The sequence below is a fragment of the Diachasmimorpha longicaudata genome, chromosome 4 (assembly GCF_034640455.1).
Source record: "Diachasmimorpha longicaudata isolate KC_UGA_2023 chromosome 4, iyDiaLong2, whole genome shotgun sequence".
Lineage (NCBI taxonomy): Eukaryota > Metazoa > Arthropoda > Insecta > Hymenoptera > Braconidae > Diachasmimorpha > Diachasmimorpha longicaudata.
In genome coordinates, this window is record NC_087228.1 from 9,859,541 (window position 1) to 9,879,878 (window position 20,338).

The 20,338-nt window shown below is 39.3% G+C and overlaps 3 protein-coding genes across 9 annotated transcripts in view; 1 reads left to right on the top strand and 2 right to left on the bottom strand.

Annotated features, from left to right (window-relative positions):
- The window catches only part of LOC135161552 (protein claret segregational), a 30,045-nt gene extending 21,500 nt beyond the window's left edge, over positions 1-8,545 (bottom strand). Inside the window, exons 1-3 of one of the 6 annotated variants that reach the window (XR_010298800.1) lie at positions 7,687-8,545; positions 5,924-6,108; positions 71-521 (exon numbers count right to left, since the gene is read on the bottom strand). The gene's annotated coding sequence lies outside the window, so the exon portion shown is untranslated. Of the gene's footprint in view, positions 1-70; positions 522-603; positions 3,694-5,914; positions 6,109-7,686 lie in introns of those variants that run through there. The other 5 variants (XR_010298801.1, XR_010298802.1, XR_010298799.1 and 2 more) reach the window with 5 other exon arrangements.
- Positions 8,546-9,092: 547 nt separating this feature from the next.
- On the top strand, positions 9,093-16,770 carry LOC135161555 (facilitated trehalose transporter Tret1-2 homolog). Its single transcript, XM_064119241.1, has 10 exons — positions 9,093-9,454; positions 9,678-9,873; positions 10,305-10,440; positions 13,849-14,057; positions 14,242-14,511; positions 14,764-14,986; positions 15,070-15,266; positions 15,469-15,648; positions 15,746-15,880; positions 16,108-16,770. Exons 1-10 carry the CDS (start codon positions 9,438-9,440, stop codon positions 16,174-16,176), a joined length of 1,632 nt encoding a protein of 543 aa, XP_063975311.1. The 5' UTR covers positions 9,093-9,437; the 3' UTR covers positions 16,177-16,770.
- On the bottom strand, positions 16,556-20,233 carry LOC135161557 (enolase). Of its 2 annotated transcripts, none has more exons than XM_064119244.1 (7): positions 20,081-20,233; positions 19,431-19,524; positions 18,819-18,992; positions 18,483-18,640; positions 18,057-18,357; positions 17,628-17,914; positions 16,556-17,546 (listed from the first exon to the last, which is right to left on the bottom strand). In XM_064119244.1, exons 2-7 carry the CDS (start codon positions 19,491-19,493, stop codon positions 17,225-17,227), a joined length of 1,305 nt encoding a protein of 434 aa, XP_063975314.1. In that variant the 5' UTR covers positions 19,494-19,524; positions 20,081-20,233; the 3' UTR covers positions 16,556-17,224. The 2 variants fall into 2 exon arrangements, with proteins under 2 accessions (XP_063975314.1, XP_063975313.1); XM_064119243.1 differs by lacking the exon at positions 20,081-20,233 and adding an exon at positions 19,862-19,881.
- Positions 20,234-20,338: the final 105 nt, after the last annotated feature.

Consider the following 20,338-nt stretch of genomic DNA (forward strand, 5'->3'; position numbering starts at 1 on the left):
GATGGTTTAAAGGGCGAGACCCAAGTCAATCGAGAATGGATTCTACTCACGAGTAGGTGGAGTACCGTGGGAGGCAGACAAGTGATGACGGACATCTAAAGTGACTTTTATTCTCGGTTTTTACGTGACATAAAAATACAGCAAATGTGAGTGAAAAATTGCATGTCATGCAATAATATAATTAACGTTTCGATTCTCTCTGTAACAGTATACAATTTTCTGAGCGTCAACAAACTTCTCGATCCAAGAATGGGTATTAAGAACTTATTGAAGTTATCATGGGGTGAACGCTCACAAATCCTGAGAATCCGAGAAGTCACAACTGCCATCAGCAATTCAATCCTCAGTAAATTTTGACTGAGACTCAGTTTCCTAGATTTGCTCCAGTTCCGACGATAGTAAATTCCGGAAGTCAATGGTGGGGAGCGAACAGCCAGTCCTTCGGGAATTAAAATTGTCACCATAACACCAAGGATTTGTGGTAGTACTGATCTAGTTTGTTCCCTCCTCCCCGAAATGACCTAAGACGGGAGATATGTTTCACTGGTTAGATTCAGTATGTGGCCATTGCCCTACTGCCTTCACCTCCAATCCCTCCAGGGAGTCATTGGTACGCGAAAGATGCCCCTCGATACTTCTGTATAAGTGCTCCTTCCGGACATTATTCACGTCAGAAATCTTATTCTCTTGATTACATTGACTGTTGCAATGTTTCTCGTTACTTCGATCGTAAGTTCATGGGAGGAGATTGAGAGGACAGATTGTAAAAAAAATTGTTACTGACATTCCTCGGGGGAGAATTCACTACTTAAGGGTAGCATTCCAGGCCAGACTTGCCAATCTAAGGGAGGCAAATGAAAAAAAAGAAGAAAATTGTTCATTTGGTTTTGATTAGGGCAATATTCGCTGCTTCAAAGCATAAATTTCAATTCTCATGACGGAAAAAGATATTTAAGTGTGAATTGCGTTTTGGTTTTTCACAGTGAATGCCACCGGGCTTCCTGCCTTCAATCATTGAAACTTGGCCAATCATATGGCTGGTCCCATGGCCTCATGGCCAGCAATAGCCAAATATAAATCTATTAATAGTGGTAAATAATAGTAGGCTTTGAATTTCGTTCAAGGTTCTCATCAGGGCGCAACCCACTGGTTAAAAAACTGTGAGAATGAAGTATGAGTTAGGCCGGAAGTCAACAGTGAGCCACATCAATATTTCTGTAGTGAAGTGGTAAATAGAGATAGGTTCACTTATGTCTCGAACCTAGGGGAAGTAGCGAGGCTTCTCTAATCACATTTGTTTAGCACTCAACTTACTCGACAAAAAAGTTACAACAAAAATTTTTCCATCTCCTTTGGATTCCAAGATATTCATAAGAAACTGGTCAATAGTCAAAAGTGATTCATCTCGGCAACTGGATGAAAGAAAATTCAAGGAAAACATTAATCTCACAATGGCTACCCGAGGAGAGGAAAGAAATATATCGCAGAGGCAGACGACCGCTCACGACATCGCGGGATTCCATTAAATTAAATGTGCGAGGAGTGGGATAGAATTCCACTTCAATTTTTTCCACTTCGTCTGATTTATTTTCCCACTCTTTCATTCTAATAAAAGGCTCGAGAGACTCGTGGTAAATTTTGGTTTCGTGCAACCGAGCAATTGTACATTTGGATCCACACGATTTTTTGTTCCTGAATAATATACGAACCCTCGTTTATTTATTTGCGCCATTAACCGAGAGGGGAATTCCCTTTTCATTTCCGAAATCAAAAGAAAAAATCAAGACGAAGTCAATCATACGTGACAATCGATCTATTCGACATGGAATCGTCGGCGTGAACCGGGTCCGCCCGGGAGAGGCGCACACCATCGGTCTGATATAAGTTGATTTTTCTACTTGATTCCCGTCGCCTCCATTTGATTCCAGCCAATTGTTCGGATTCATTCCAGTCAAATTGCTGCGTGACTGAAATCGATTTGTTAATTATTTCAATACGATTTCTCAGGCTAGTACTAAATCATAAAATCATAGAATACAATGTCTACACGGAGATACTTTTTTTATAAAAATTCGCATGCGAGTACTGGAGAAAATCCGAATCGCTCAGTTGTAAAATTTTCTCAGAAATTTCTCTCCATGTAAAATCATCAAAGCGAGCTTTCTTACTCCCCCAAAAAATCATCTCGAATCCTCACCCTAACGACCGATCTTCCCCGAAAATTCCCCCAATCCATTCCCGCCGCAAAATAATAAAAACAGAAGGAATTTAGCGACAACATGACGGTTTCCCCAGAAGACAGTGATAAAAACACAGTCTCCCCTCAATCCGCAAAATTTTAACATTTATTTTCGTTTTAAGAGTCCTCCCTCCAGGTTTCCAAGCATCCCCAGACACTCATAGGGGATGATAACCGCTGAAACTCTGTGACACCATTGTGTCAGCTGTTCAACCATCCAGAAACCCCCTAAAAATAATTCTTATCCAAGTATCTTATCCCCTGAATGCGTAAACCAACAGAATTTATCCATTATTCAGTACCATCGGCCGTCCAACGTCGGCTGTCCCTCCTCAAACCCAGTGCATGGATTTATATAACTTAAGCTTCATCGATTAGGATTTTTTTATTTCCCTGGTTATTTACGAACTTTTACGATTGACATGTGTTCATAGATTGTCACTTGGGGCAATAAAGGTTACTGATTTACCGTGAAGAGTTAGAATGTGTGGGAGTCGATCGAACCCATCTGAGCACGTGCGCTGGACTGTCTGAATCAACTCAGAATTTTCATGGATTTATTGCTAACTAGATGCCCATTCCCCTGAGGCAGCTCTCGGGCAGGTTAAAAATAAATATCATTCCATATCTAGACGCGTCGAATTTGCCAGAAAACTTTTCGACCCTAATTAAAACTTCATGGAAAGTCTGGAAATAATTTCAAAACAGCGACATTGAATTCAGTGAATGGGGAGCCCAACCATTTATCCCCCAATTGACTGAAATATATTCCGGAAAAGTAAAAGGTCATGATTTAATTGTAACATAGGAGTCGGCACAGTGATCAGCATTTGTATTGACTTCTTGTATATTTAATCATAAGCGTCATCTCTTCATGAATAAATCATAAAAAATTCATGAACTAATTTTTTACCATTGTCGAGAGAATTTCAAATAGAAATAAATTCAATAAAAAATTGGTTACACTCAATTTTCAGTTTTCCGATTATCATATTTATCTAAATTTAATGCTGAAGACGTCTGCATGTCAGTAAAGAGTGAGAAATCATTTTTACAAAGGAATTTCGGTTTTGTTTGCACGTCTTACTGCATTGTATTTTAATTTTTTTCAAGAATCACTGATTATATTGCGTTATACTCATCACGTCGTACTCTCCCACTAATGAATTAAATACATCGAATTCCTTCACGACATCCATCGCAGAATATTCTCCCCAGAGGTGCAAAATCTTTTAAACTACAACGAGATTGAAGAACTTAAATGCATCGACGTGTGAATATCCGAACGGAGAGTATTGTCCCTGCGTGCTCTTGAATCTTCCACCTCCTCGAGCATCCATTTCCCGTGTTCAACTTTACTGTTGGCGAAAATAGCAGTCATTTCCTTTTATTCTTCTACGTTTCGTGTTGAAGTAAAATAAATTTTTCAACGGTCGCCTTGCCACTGAGTACCCCTAGACGCGAAGAGAAAAAAAAATCAAGAAATATAACTTTTCTTGAAGCACAGAAAACTGGGCTCATTTTGGAGAACTCAGACAAATTCTCGTGCCAGCACCAGGATTTTCCTGAGCAATTCAGTGAAAAACACGATGAAAACATTTAGTTCAATAAAATAAATAATTACTCTTGTTAACAGAACTCTGGGATTTTTTACTGCTGACACGACATTACGACGAGTTTGCTGTTAACCCTTGAAATGCATCATGAATATCGAATCGTTCTGGGTCGTAGCTTCCATCCATTCCCTGTGACTTGCACGTCCCCATTGATTCGACCCATTCCTGGTTCCCTCGCTAAATGCAAATACGTGGGGTATTATTCCAATAGCCCCTACGTTCGACTATAATTAACGAACAATAGTCCGTAATCCGAGTAATGCAAGTGCCAAATGCCAAAGTTTGGAAATGCAATCAGTATCGATTTGCTCTCAAAAATTTGTGTAATTATCGAGTCTCTATGACCGCTCTTTTGATAGATTGAAATCTAATTCGGGATTCCGATTAATAATCAGATAATTCCCGGTAAAAAAGGTTTTAATAAAAATTTTACCGCTCGATAGTCAAAAGTACGGAATCATCGAGTGGCATTAATGACTCGACACATTTCCCTGTATCTGTTCTCAACTCAATTATCGACTCCCCTTTCCAAATCCGCAGACGAAGATGGTCGTCTGGGGGGCTGTCGACCGGACGGAAAAACCCGGCCCGGCCCGACGGTCAAGATCAGAATGACGACAGCAATTCCTCTCCCACCCAATGAAACACAAGAATTTACTTTCCCCAGGTCACTCACTCCATTACTCCCGTTCACATTGAAGAAAATCCTTTTTCATCACTGACCACGGGAACATCCCACCCCGACCAACCCCCCCACCTCGTCTAGACATTTAATTTGGTGATTTTTTTTTCAACTTAATGGGATCCATTAAGCCCAGAATTTATGGGAGAGAAATCACGTGTGCTTTGATCGCGAGTACTAGTCAGGGATGACCAACGGGTATGCGACACCTATTCCTGACGGGTAGTGACGCTTTACTGCCACCCGAGATTAAATTGCCATCCCAACCACCAGCTCCACTGTATCGGGGAATACCTGACAAAGGCCTCATTGTTCGAAATCCATCACATCATGTTTTACAGGGAATATTACAGGGGAGATTTACTCGTGGATGGATACTAGATGGTGGCATCGGAGATATTTTTGGAGCTGTTTTATTATTCCGTAAACGAAAGCTTTTATCTTCATCGAAAGGAGGAAAATTCAATACAGAGGAGAATCGAAATCTTTGAGAGGTTTAAACCCAGAAATTGAATCATAAATATGGAATCTGTGGAGGCGAGAGATACACAGAAATCGAACTATCAGCCTCACGTGTCTAGAATGAAAATTTGGTCTCCAATTCTTGGTTGGTGAATCTAAAAATATTATCTCTTTGAATAAAAAACATAACTGAATTAAAATATCACCAAACGGGATTTCTCGAGCAAATCGAGCAAAAATCAAATTTAATTGACGCGATGATGGGTGGTATTTTCACCCCGTAACGAATCCAAATAATGAAACCGACAAATGGATGGGACTTTGGACATTGTCTACGTTTCTCCGCTAAGGTGCTTATATCCTGATTGAATTACCGTTTAAGACCAGCTTAGATCGTTTTCAAACGGCTAATTGGATTAAACACCGTGGTTTCGTTACCCTCGTCTTGCCCCACCCACCGACGCCAAGTTTTCTTGCATAAGGGGCCTATGAGGAGCGTCCACCCTCCAGAAAATATCAATATTTTCCATCCTCTTACTCTACTCAATGTGGTCTTGTTTTGCGCACAATTGCACGACAAATCGCAAGCCATACAATCCTTGTGTGCATAAACTTTATTTGCAAACACCTTGAAATACGCTGGTTTTCTACGGATAAACCGGAATTAATAATTATTTTTATTGCATTATCCAATTTCCCTGTTCATATTTATTCTTCATCAATTTCCGCTCATGTCCGCGGCCCAAGGCAAGTCCATAGATCCCTTCACGAGGTTAAAGAGATTACGAAAGTGGGGGATTGCAGGAATAATTAGGACACCGAATGGGGCTCAGTACTGCACGAGCTTTTAAGGAAGAAAAACGAGACGAAATTCTACTTCAGTACATTCTACTTATTCGTGACACAATCACTCACTCTGTTTACCTATGCCATCAGTCTTGAAGAGGATATTGCTGAGCCGTACTCGGTGCTGCTTCCCAGGATACTCCAGACCGTTTGATATTACACCAGATTGTGCCAGCCATTTTCATCCTGAGAATGAGATGGTGTGTGGAGACGAAGCGCATAAGAAAATTCCAAGTGATTTATTTAACGAATCTTTCATGTACCTGGAGACAAGTGCAATTATTCACAGGTGATTTATTTCGATGGATTTATGACAAAATCTATATTGATTGCATTCTCCCCCAGCCCTTAATGACTCAAAAAATTATGCGATCCCTTTGAATGGAATTCATCAGAAAAATTTATAGCCAATGCCCTAATGCAAACAGCAAAGTAATGAAGAGTGAGGGAGCGATAAAAGTTCTTTCAGTAATTTTCGGATAAATCGCAAACAAAAATCGTTGGACTAATGCACTCCCTTGCCTGATGTGTTTAGACTACTTTAACAGAATGGAAATGACTCATGATAGTATTATTACTGTTGAGTATACATGACATGCATATGAGCTCAGCACGTCGATATCACGTTATGATAGAGGCTCTACACCGTTTACATTGGCATTCTGCCACAGGAGAAGGCTTCCGGGTACTGGGTACCGATGAGTAACGTTTCCTCTCGGTTTTTCCGTCGTCTTCTCTGTTCTGCTCATTTACACGAGGGTGGCGGTATCGCCCTTGAAGATACTTGGGTATTATGTCCATAAAGTATTTTCAAATTATTCTTCTTGCCCCGTCGTAGGAGTCAATGGGAATCGACAGACTGAGATTAATGAAACGGCATGAAAAATGGTGAAAACTTCCTGCTGTTGCAGTCTCAGCGGATAAGAATAGATGGAGTATGACGGGAATTTTTTTATTACCACAAAGTGTAAGTCGTAAGTGTAAGTGATGGAGCTGAATGGCCATGAGCATTCAGGAAGAGAGGAGAGGAATAGAGGAAGAAAGTGTCGTTAAATTGTTAGTTTAGTGATACGGTGTTATGACAGATTATATGACGCCCCTTGTTCGCAATCGGTCAAGTTGAATTCCCCGTCCTCGTCTCATAATTCGAGGGAAAAAGTGGGTCAAGGTTAGTGATGTCAAATGGAGGATGATTTTTGATGGTCATTCGCTGCTGTGATTTCATTAGTTTGTAATGGTGACTGACATTTTTCACGTCGTTGGGATACCGTCGTAATAGTATTATCTCGTGCTACGAATTTTATTGCTTCTGGAAGGAAAAATTCGCATAACGATTGGAGGGATTGTAGCAAACTCTACTTTTACAGCCCATAATCGGAGGGAAGTTTCTTAGAAAAATTCCGGTACTAAGGGGAGAAAAGAAACCGCAAATCCCGGAAAATTTTACTGATTAATTGATTTTCCAATTTATATTCTGTTGCTCTCACAACAGGAGGGAGTACAGGAGTACAGGAAATCACTAGCTCCTTAAAAATTACTGAATGTTCAAGATTTTTTTATTGTTAAGCCCTGAAAAGTCGAAACCCTTCCCTTAACAATGATTAATTATTTATTATTATTTTCTTGACGACGATATCTCCACTCAGTTGCAATAAAATCGCATAAATATCAGAGACTGGATTTCCTACTCAGAGAAAGGAATACAATTTTTTTTTGCAGACCGGAAAAAATCACGTACTAGCACCCGACGTTTCGTTGTTGAATGCATTGTACCGTGCTGGCATAATAATGTTTGTTGTTTTTTTTCTGTGTTATATTTGCATATTTATGCTCATACGTACCCCTAAGAATTTCTACAATTTGTTTCCTTCCTATGCGCTCACAGGCTGTTCACAAAAACAATAGTTCCACCGGGGTTCCACGCGGACTAGAATATTCATGATTCACAAAAAATAGGAATGAATGGTATTGACACAACTTGCGTTGATCACAAAAGCTCTGGATACATCCACATCATCTAAAATTCCGGCAAATCCGTTACTTTATGATATTTCAACCCCTAAATCATTTCAGTGTCACTGTCCCGAAAGTTCATACTCAACCGTCTCTGAACTTTTAACTTTTTTACGGAGTCAGTCACTCGTTAATTGCGCCCAGGAACACCAATACCTTGAACCAATATCGATAATAATTTCCATCGTTCAGCCTGTCATCAAAGTGTTCATGAACTACCGACGTTATCTGCTCGAAGCGACGAGGAGTGTCAAAGCGCGTTGGAGGGTAAGACCGTAAATCGCGCATTCCGCCGAGGCAGGTTCAATGATCAATCGCAGGAACGGGGACTAATAACACACTGGCAATTAGTCTCACTCCTTGCAATCAGCCTCACGTACGCCGTCAGTTATTCTCATCGTTCTCACATCACCTGAAGCAACAATTACGGGACGAGGGTCTTTGGATTGTCAGATGCGTTGGCGCTGACGCACACTCATGAGTTGCATACTTTGTTGGTTACTGAGTATCAATTGCGATATGAAACAATGCAATTTTTACGGGTACATCTTTCGTCAATACTCACATTGTGACCTTTTGTCCTCGCTTTTGGCTCAGATTATAAAGTCACATTTGTTAGATAATATCGTTATCGCGTGTTCGATTCGTTTCTCTCGGATGAATAAATTGCGAAAAAACGAAGTGAATGAATAAGTACAACCTCATCGTCACATGTGCTAACTGGTATCGAAGACACGAAATCTCGTTGTCGTACATAGGGATTTGTTGCGCAAACATGTTGAAAAGATAACAGGGTTTTGTGGAGTCATTTTTACTTTGGGAGCCGGAGCGATAATACTTACCTCCGTTGGTCCGCCCAATCTCTAGTTACATTGACATCTTCTACTTGAAATGCAGTTATCAGGCTGTCTTTACATGTGTATGTACTCCTGTGGGTTTCCGTCAATTCTTCTCTATCCATCCACATGAATAAACATTCAGTTCAGTTTTTTTGTTAATTGAAAGAGGAACGAAAGAATATTTTTTGAAGTAAAGTAAATAATAATTAGATTTGTTCAAAATATTTAGGATTTTGTGCAATTTGAAATTTTTTATAACTGCAAAAACTGGGCTTCTGAGTTGTTTACAATAGATTCGAAATGATCCTCAGCAATTAATTGACGCGGGACAGGCCCGAGAGGGCATCTCTCTTATAAAAGCGACCGGCTGCAAAATCATCACGTTCAGTTTGCACATGACAATCGTGGGACTAGGAAGTCGTTCATACGATTGCTCTCTCAGCAGTGGTAGGAATCATCAGCGCTGCTCATTTCAATGTCTTCAGTATTCGCACTTGCCAGTGTATAAGTGTAATATTTAATTGAGAATTCAATACCTGAGGAAAAGACTCTGCCCGGATTTTTTTTATCACGAATATTAATCATGTTTAATGACATATCATTCGTATTTTTGCGGGGAATGTGAAAGACAAGCTGTGAAAACTGAGTGCATAGAAGAACTCCTGTAACACTCGTGACTACACAAAACCTGTTTTCATTAACTTTGAACGGACATAAAGACAGAGGAGAACTGATGCAAAATGGCTCTGGGATCTTGGTAAGCAATTTTTTCCTACATCTGGTGAAGAAAAATCTTATCAATTATTTTACGTGGTGACGCCAGGCGGTGATTTTTTTTTTTTTGCAAATCGTTGAATTAATCGCAGGTCACAAGATCATTAATTTCGGAACTCAATCGAGTCGTCTGGGATTATCTGGCGGTTGAGAATAATTTTTTAATGAACCCTAGAAGTAAAAATTCTTTAAATGAATTTTCGCAGCGAGGAGAATGAATCAATGCTGAAGTACCATCAGGTGAATATTCTAAAACCCTCCGAAATTCTCAAAGACACCGAAAAATGCCTAGAAAAAAACAACAACATCATCGATGATAATCACAACAAGACCGATATATACGACGACGAAGCGGAAGTTGGACCCCATTACAAATCAAATTGTCGCGGTGTCCTAGCCCAGGTGAGTCTGAGTGCTTCCCAACCTATCCGGCAAACAGCCAATTGCCAATTGCATTTTTCACGCTAACAGCTTCACCCGAAAACCTAAAAAAGAAGTACTGGAGAGCCAATCTCGAGAAGAAAATGTTCCATTCCTTCATGCACCACAAAAAACGAGGGTATGGGTAAATGCTGGCTCTTACTTAACTCCAAAGTGCACTTCGCAAGTTTCCAGAGTTGGTCTGGAGATTTACCAGGATCATTTCCCTTCAAAAGCTCATTTCGTGTTATTTATGTTATTTTATGGTTTGGTAGTTCAGTTTTTAAGTGCTCATACTGCAACAAAATATAAAAAACCAATCAAAGTGAAGCATTAATTGTATATCGCGTGTATAGTTTTTTCAATTTTGTTGAATAGTTTTTTCTCTGCAAAGTAAATTTTTTTTTCTCCAGTGCCTGGTATCAGGTGCTGTGTTGCTGTTCACCGCGGGGCTGGGAATGCCCATAGGATTCAGTGCTATACTTCTGCCCCAATTGAACCAGACTAATGAAACGGTCCAGGTGACCGAGGACACAGGATCGTGGATCGGTGAGTTGTGGCTCCAGGATTTATTCGATTGTCCTACTTCAGGCGATTTCGGGAAACATGAGATTTTCCTGAACCCCCTGAACACCTGACAACAATTTATGGGATTAAATTTACTCAAAAAATTGGAACGAAAATTTGTCCGGGTACTTCAACCCTCTGATCTTGGATAAATGCAATAATAACACCCCTGCAAAGCTCTAATACTGTTCAAACTCGGTAATAAGAATTAGCCCTAATCTAATCGCAAACTCGTAAGTTCCGAACTTTGGTGTAACATCTCCGTTAGTTAACCCCAAGCATCTCTGGAAATCAAATTTTAGAAGGTAATTAGGTGTAAAGGGATGTTGGGGTTGACGAATATCATGGGGACAGCATGAAAGGAGAACTCGATCGATACCAGAATCTCCGGGAAACCTGAAACTCCTCTAATTAATTCTGCACCCCTCTGCCCCTATGTACAGAAATTGGATAATCATCTAGTGTGTGGATTTTATCCGAAATGGATTAAGAGCGGGATTAATTCAAGGATCGTGGGGACACCCCCATATTGGGTGGACAATCCCACCGTAATACGTACCAGTCAATAATGCTCTGTCGTACACAGGAAAAGCCATTATCAAGATTTCACATACCTGTTGTTTACATTGTTTAGATAAAAAAAAAATTGAAACTTCATGCAGACAAAGACAAAGTCCCAATAATATATTCCTCAGAAAAGGGAAAAATATTTTATTGTATCAATAAACTCTGGTTTCAATCGAACAAATATTTTTTTTGGGATATCGCAACGCTGATAAATTGGATAATTTTTGTTAAATAAAATATCTGATAATACAGACATTGATTCGTATGTACTCTGAAATAGATAGTAACAAAAAAAGTTTAGATAACTGATCTTATTAATATGTAAAGAAATCCAAATGAGGAAGAAAGAGTAGCTCAAAGTTCAAGGACCCCAGTGCCAGGTTCATGGCACATTGTTAACGTCCTTGATTGTCTGCGTGCTAGTTAATCGTGTCTCGTTTATCCCCGTGATGTTCAGAATAACACACACACATAAACAACGGTAAATTGATTTACGAGTCAGCGTAGAACTGACCTAGATATTTTTTTATTGAATGATACCCCTGAATCATGAATCCAAATGTGTCAAACTGGCCACTGGTGATTGATTGTTGCGAGGATTGGATCAATTATACGACTTCAAAAATTGCGACAACTGAAAAAAAATTAAATTCATTCATTTGTCACTTCTCCTTTTGTTGAATTGTCAATTCTGCGCAGTTGTCTGATATCGCGATAAGAAATTAGGTGTGAAGGATGTCGATGGCTGTGGGACTTGTTAAAATAATAGATCGACATAATTTTATTTGTATAGCCCATCGATTTTTTTGTAAATGTAACTACACTACCGCTGAAATTTCAGTGAAAACCCCTAAAACGGTGAATCTCCTCAATTTGGAGAAGGAAAATTCCAAGAATTGCGCATCTTTTCGCCAGTATTTGTTAAATAATTCCCTAATTCACTTGTTCTCGACTCGTCTCCATTCTGCTTCATTTCCATTCTACCGCACTTCGTAATTTATGCTCCGTAAAATATTCCGTGAATCCGATATTAATATTGGCGGACGAAATACCCCCGAATTTAGAATTGCAAATGAGAAAAAAATTGGGAAATGCTAACGAATTTAAGTCCCGAGAGATTTCGAATTTCACTCGGCGGAATAGACTGGGAAACGCAAAAAATGACAGAAGCGGTTTCTTTTACTGTCCTTGAGGGGAGGAGTAGAGTTGCAGTAATCAAAATTTAATGAGCCCGCGGATCCTTGAGCAAGGACACTGAGATCATTGATGGAATCATCTTAGCCCTACCCTGCTCGTCTATGTGAATCTCAAACCGTCAAGTTTATGCTCTGGAAAATGTAATTAAGCATCTCCACACTCGTTACCGCTTAAACCTCATCATAAATTGTTTTAGCCGCACTAGAATTTTTCTAAAAAAATTGTCGCAGTGTGGGTGCATTTGAAATGAACAATATTCTTCCCCCCCCCCAAAACCCGAAAAAATCGGTCAGTTCTATTGATTAACACATCGACAAATTATTCATGAACCATCGAAAGTTCCGTAAACACATGTAGACAAATCGATTCCACTTGTCGCATGACGAAATTATACTCACCATCACCAACAGCCCTCAATGAATGATAAAACAATAGTTCAACCAGTTCCATCTCCCTTGAAAAACATGAAACAATCAATTAACAAGAAGACTGGTATACAAATTGTCTCCGCGAACCTTGAATCGATTCACCTTATAAAATCGAGATGATTGTACTGCATTGCTCAATGTCGACAAAACCCTGGGTGACAGCCTTGTGATGACTAATGAAACGAAATGTCGTCGCACATTTTCCTGCTTTAGAACATATACCATGCAAATCATGGCTGATATATCATTTGATAGAATTAAAGTGGTTTCAATCAAATTTTATCTAGGTCAATCACGTCGGCTGAATGGCTATTCTGAAATTGTAAAAATTTATTGCTTACTAAATGCAGTATTTTGGATGAAAAACGCGATAACAATTGTTATTAGTTTTGATAATATATTTTTATAAAGAATTGCGTTGATTGTCACTCTTATCTTCTTATCTTATGTCTTTTATACATTTCTAAACAATAAACATCGTATCTTATCTCTTCATTTTCCAGTAGAAAATTCACGCAATTGTGTTTATATATTTGATATCCCTGATCATAATTATATTAATTATTATTATTCAATTGTCGATATAAAATATCTACCTATCTATTCGTTAATCGAATCATTGAACATTGTGAAATTTACTAAGACCAAGTCGCAGTAACGAATCGAAAGTACGATTATTATCTACTGTTCAATTAGCCGAAATAGCAGAGTTGTAATAAAGTTTTTTCGTAGGTTTAGCTGTCTCTGCTAAAATATTGCGCCCTGAAATTTCGGTTGTTCCCTTCACATTTCAGTTGATTTATTTGGAATTCCCCTCACTGTTCTGAAAGCTTCAACTCATTCCATCCAAACTTCCCTCCAGCTATTTAGTCGTCATGGAAATCACTTGCTCTACAATCGAGAAATGTGTCATTCCTCAGGGCATGTTTATTGCAAAATAAATTCCGTTGAAATGTTTTCATTCGCAGGAAAAATTAATCTTTACAATAAAAAAATACGAGGCCGTCATTGACGTTTTCTCCGTATTGGAAATTTTCCATCGTCGACAATCAATTATTATTATTTACAAAGGAATATTTCTGATGTTTATGAATGAACAATCGATCAATCAGAAATTATAATAATTAATGATCTTAAACTTGACTGTACAAAAATTATTAAAATTCATGCGCTTCTTTTGTTGTTGCTACACTTTCAGCCTCAATTCATAGTTTGGCAAGTCCACTGGGTGCGCTATTATCCGGACCACTTTTGGACGCAGTGGGGAGACGTACAAGTCTGCAATTAGCCACTCTCCCCCTAATCTTCGGTTGGATAATGATTGGAGTCTCCAACGACACGTGGTCAATTCTCACGGGTAGATTTCTCGCTGGATTCTCCGTTGGAATGGGTGCAGTTCCTGCCCAGGTACTCCAAGCAATTATGTAGTAAACTACGAGCATAAAAACAAATGGAAGTGGGGCAAGTTGTTCTCCTGGAATGACCGCCCCAGAAAAATGCAAATTGAAGGAGATAAAAGTGTAATAGAATTTCTGAGGAGTCAGAAGTTGGGGAATATTTTTAAAATTTTATAAACTTTTATTATTCAAAGGTTCTGATTGGGGAGTGTACGGATGCTTCTCTTCGGGGAACTTTGGTGACGATTGGCATGGTTGCATATTCAGGAGGTATTCTTCTGGTGTACGCGCTTGGTGCCACATTGAGGTGGAGGATTGTTGCGTTTACAGGAACTGTACTTCCGTTTGTTGCACTTGTCAGCCTTGGCTGGGTGTGCGAGAGCCCGGTGTGGCTGATGAGACAGGGGAGGAGGGAACAAGCAAAAAAGGCACTACTCTGGCTGAGAGGAGGAAATCGAAAACAGGTATTAACAATTTTTACACAGAAACGATTTTTACCTGGTCAAAGACTACATGTTTCTACGAAATTAATTCACACAGTACTCTTCATCTTCTTTTCCTATTCCCTTAATTTTTTTAGGATCTAAACTCCGGGGCTATCAGTCAAAGCCATATTTTTAATATTTTTCTTTTTCAAGCAGAATACTTGTATGGGTGTAATTGAATGGACACATACATTATCACGAAAAATTCAATACAATGAATTATTCAAATAGGTGAAGTCTGAGCTATCAATGCTGGAGACACGCATTGAAGAGGACCTCGAAAGCGCCTCAGTAACGATGACATTATCCGAAAAACTATCAAACGCCAAGTCAACAGTATTTCACCCAGGCGTTATGAAGCCCCTGATCGTCATCAACGTATTCTTCCTCCTTCAAGTGCTATCCGGCACGTATCTCATTGTTTTTTATGGTGTCGACCTCATCCGTGATGTCGGTAAGTTTACTCATTGTCATTTACATTCACCCGACGACGTGATTTGACGTGTATTAACGGTATTTCATTGATTATGGATGCAGCTGGGGAGGAAATCGATAACTACTTGGCAGCTGTGATGACTTCTCTTATTAGATTCGTCTTTTGTGGATTAGCCTGCATTTTATTGTTTCGAGTCGGGAGAAGGACAATTGGCATTGTATCCTCATTAGGTACTGCTGTCTCATCACTTGTTCTCGCTGGCTATATTTCATTCAACAGTGGGGGCTCTTACATCAGTGTAAGTAATGGATAAATAATGAGAAATTATTGGAATTATTATTGACCCTCTCGATAATTAATAGAGAGATAACTGATGCGGAAAAAAAAATCAGTACAAAAATTAGCTCTTGATCTGTTATGGGGATGTTCGATTTTATCGTTCACGAAGAGTTGAGTCGATGGTTCTCACAAATTCATAATTTTATTCCAATTTTCCCTAGACATACGTAGTGGGCGTTTGTCTATTACTGTACGTAAGTTTTAACACAATTGGACTGATGACACTACCTGGGCTCCTAATCGGCGAATTGCTGCCTCAACGAGCCCGAGGTATTGGCGGTGGCTTCACTATGTTCATATATAATTTCGGTTTATTTGGAGTAACCAAGGTCTTCCCTATGGTAAGTATCCCTACTTTATTATCCAAAGTGGAAGTAAAATCTCACAGCATCGAAATTGCGTAATAACCTTGGTTGATATTTCCATGCAAAATACCAGGTGAAGGCTATGGTAGGTATGACTGGAGTCTTTGGAATCTTCGGGGTATCAGCAATTTTAGAGGGTCTCTTTATCTGGTTAGCGTTACCCGAGACGAGAAACCGCACGCTCGAGGATATCGAGGATTACTTCAAGGTAAGGGGAAAAGCTTTCTTCTCTTCTTTATTGCCTCGTTAGGGATAATGGAATGAATAATTAGTTGCGCATTTCGAGTTTATCTGTAGATTTGATGGCTATTTCGGCCCTCATTGCTAGTTGCGTCGATAGTACTTCAACATAGGAATTCAATTGAATATAAAAAAATTAGTATTATTATGCCTTGTTTCGATCTGTCCCTTCATTCAAGGGGTTGTCATTTACAGGATGGAAATGTGCTCTGGGTAAAGAGAAGGAGAAGCCAGAAGCAACATCTCATGGACACAGAAGCTTGACTATGATAAGTTTTTATTCCATCATTAAGATGAAAAAATGTGATTCCTACTGTTAAGATTCTTATTTGAAGGTAAATCGTATTCAGAGGTGTAGAAAGACTGATGATCAAATTTTAACTAGTGGTAATTAAGGCTTGAATTTAAATGATTAGTTTAAACAAGAGTTCAGAATTTATCAGAACCGAATGATTTTTAGTTTTAAGTATTCAAACTTGTACTTTCAGGTCGAATATTAGAAATAAATAAATCAAGATATCATTGAATTGAAGTTAATTTTTGTTATCTTTCGCGGGAAAAATGTAGCGAATGCTTACCATACTTTCCCCAGGAGACCTTTGTCGTTTCCCTTTCCATTGAAATAAATAAAAAGTCAGGACAATTTTTTTTCGGTCTCACTTTATTTAATCAATGCCATCGATCGCTAGACAATAATTCTTACTATCACGGAACTCACGAAACCTCAACATGTTATGATACGTCAATGTTCGATAATTACTGAAGCTTGAGCACCAAGCTCAATTTTCATCCCAGAATCTGATATAATACGATCTTATTAATTAACAGGACAAAGTAAAAAGAAGAGTCAATTTCAATCATCGAATGATAGGAAAAAAACATTGCAAAACGCATCAACCGATTATTTCAGGTACACTTTCTCAGAAAAATATCTTAAATATTTTTTACAGAAAATTAAGTTTTCCACACATAATATCTGTTCCTATTTTCTTCGGAAATTTGCAACTGAGTGAATGTTGCCAGAAAAAAACCGTGGTAGACACTTCGCAAGTATTTTCGCTCCACCATTTTGTTGAATTGCAACTTAATATATCATAACTTTCAATTGAGTTAATTAATTATCATTCTAAGTACGAGCAACTAACAAAATTATGTGTTAGAAACCGCACTAACGACTGAATATCTTCGTTCAACCACAAAGTGTTCACGTAGTATTTTCACTCATAGAAAATATTGATTACTTCAGAATATCTCTCATTGTTTCTGTTGATCTATTAACGTTTTGGTGGTGATATTGGTGTGGGGAGACCGTTTAAGCCGTGGGGTTGCGGAATTTCTCGCCAGCATACTTGGCAGCAGCTCCCAATTCCTCTTCGATACGAAGGATCTGATTGTACTTGGCCAATCGCTCAGAGCGACAGGGGGCGCCTGTCTTGATCTGTCCAGTCGACAAACCAACGACCAAATCAGCGATGAATGTGTCCTCGGTCTCTCCTGAACGATGAGACACCATTGTGCCCCATCCAGCGCTCTTTGCGAGCTTGTGAGCATTTATTGATTCAGTCACACTGCCGATCTGGTTGACCTTCAGGAGAAGACAGTTGCAAGCCTTCTTGGCAATTGCTGTCTCGATTCTGGATAAAATCAAATAAAAGAAGAGTTGAGTCAAGTATTCAATAATCAACTTGATTTACCCGAATTTTCATCATGATTACCTGACAGGATTGGTGACAGTCAAGTCATCACCAACGATCTGGATGGGTGTGGCTGCAGTGATGGAAGTCCAGGAGTCCCAGCCGTCCTGGTCGAAGGGATCTTCAATCGAGACAATTGGGTATTCCTTCACGAAGTCCAAGTACAGGGCTTCGAGGGCCTTGGGCTCGAGGTAGGTGGATGGATCAGACTTCTCATTCTTGAAGTCCAAATCGTACTTCCCATTCTTATGGAACTCTGAGGCTGCCACGTCCATACCAATTTTAATCTTGCCTTCGTATCCTGCCACCTTGACAAATGAAGAAAATTTAGATAAATTGAGCTGAGTTTACTAGGTATTCTTATGCTCAAGGAAATTTTCTCCAGAAACAACCGCGTGACATTTTATGCGAACTGCTGGGCTTTATTTTCTATAATAATTATTCAAATACCTTGATGGCTTCGTTGATCAAGTTTAATCCCTCCTTGTTGTCGAGAATGTTGGGAGCGAATCCACCCTCATCACCGACAGCTGTGGCATCAAGACCAAACTTCTTTTTGATGATGTTTTTGAGGTGGTGGTAAACTTCACTGCCCATTTTCATAGCCTCTGTGAAATTGGCAGCACCGACTGGAAGGATCATAAACTCCTGCATGGCTAATTTATTACCAGCGTGGGAGCCACCGTTGATAACATTGAAGGCTGGGGTAGGTAGGATGATCTCCTTGTTACCAGCGAGCTCGGCAATGTACCTGAAAATCACATAGACAATTCAATTTAATGAAAAATCCCAGATGAATCTAGAATCAATGTTTTTCAATACGGATCATGACAGACAGGGCAGTCGATTCCAAAAAAAAGAGGGTTTGAAACTTACTTGTAAAGTGGCATGCCTTTCTTGGCGGCTCCAGCCTTGCAAACAGCCAGGGAAACACCGAGAATTGCATTGGCTCCCAGCTTCGACTTATTGGGTGTGCCATCGATCTTCAATAGAAGATTGTCAATGTCTGTTTGTTGAGTGACTTGTAAACCACACTGAAAATGAAAAATATTCTCAAAATGTCTACTCACTTTGATATTTATATTCGCCTCCGTTTGACTCCGAAAATAGTCTTAAATATTTAATATTCAACATTTCATTGTTTCCCTAATGCTCATATTATTCAATTAAAAAATTTAAGACCACTCGTACAACAACTTATGAGTTACTCACCTTCAATAACTCGGGAGCGATAAGAGAGTTGATGTTTTCGACAGCCTTGAAGACAGACTTTCCATGGTACTTGGATTTGTCGTTGTCACGAAGCTCGAGAGCCTCGTGAACACCGGTGGATGCACCAGAAGGAACAGCTGCCCTGAAGAGACCATTCTCGGTCACAAGATCGACCTAAAATCATTGGAAACAATAATCAATATTAGTAAACTGCACACATTCCAATACTAGTCATTCTCATTCTCATAGTTGACCTTGAAGAAAATAGCTAATGAGTTTTAAAGGCCAGGAGGTATTCGGTCGGAGTGTGGTGTTCGTGACTTTTGACACGTTCCCCCACAAAGGGGCGAAAATTGTAAGTGTGTCATGTCACCCCGAACACTGCACTCTCGTTGAAATCACAATTGAGAAAATTATCAACTATAATGTGTGACGTGACCACAAACATGGCATGACGCCGCGCGCTGTATTTTTATTGGTTAAAATCACACTTCACAAAATTATGTGAGCAATCAGCAATGACTTGAGATAGCAACAAAAATATTTCTGACAAAAAGATTCCAAGGTGTGCGTTTCCTTCGCTCCCCCCACAAATAAATAAAAACTAATTACCTCGACAGTGGGATTGCCACGAGAGTCGTAAATTTGTCGTGCCTTGATACTCTGGATCGACATTGTGCTAAAACTGTACCTCGAAGTTAGGATTCTGAAACAAAAAAAAAACTGTTCATTGTCCAATTCTATTTATCGCCAGCCAAATCGATCACCCATCCCCATCACACAATTACCCTCATCCACGCCCCAACAAATTTTCCCTGAGAACTCCACAATTACTCCTGAACCCTCATCCACAACGGCATGAACATTAGCCCAGGAAAACGACAAATAAATATAACAACAATTGTTGAAAAATCACTCGACCTTCTGAAGGTCAAATCGACACTAAAAATTCATTTCAAAGATCAAGACATGTTTTAATTACTGATTGAGTGAATTTAACTGGTAATTCAAGTGCTAGTGATTTTTCGCAAGATGAAAATGACCTCGGGCAATTATCTCGTGCCAAAATCCTCAGTCCGGCTCGTAACACTCGCATTACACAAAATTGCTGCAACTACTGTCGAATGACGAAATTTGGATAAAATACCGGACTGAAAATGCCGGCAGCCGAGGAAATAATTAGAAGTCATTTGTCATTATTCAGTGACTTTGTTTAGAATCTTCATTGTCGATAAATTAAGCATTTGTTGAGTTATTCTTACCTCTAATGAAAAAACGTGACAGTCGAGCTTGAGTGTTCAGCGTAGACTGATTTTCTCTGACCTACGAGTGACCTCCAACTGTTACCATCTCACTCTGTCCTTTGGGGCTGGCCTGTGACGTTGTTTCTGTTTATTGCTGGTTTAATCGTTCAGGAAAAAATAAAAGAATACGATGCATTGATGGGGAAAGGGTCCAGGAGTCGGCGAATAAATAATTATTTTTATTTTTCAATTGTAGTCGATTGAATAATTTGATGA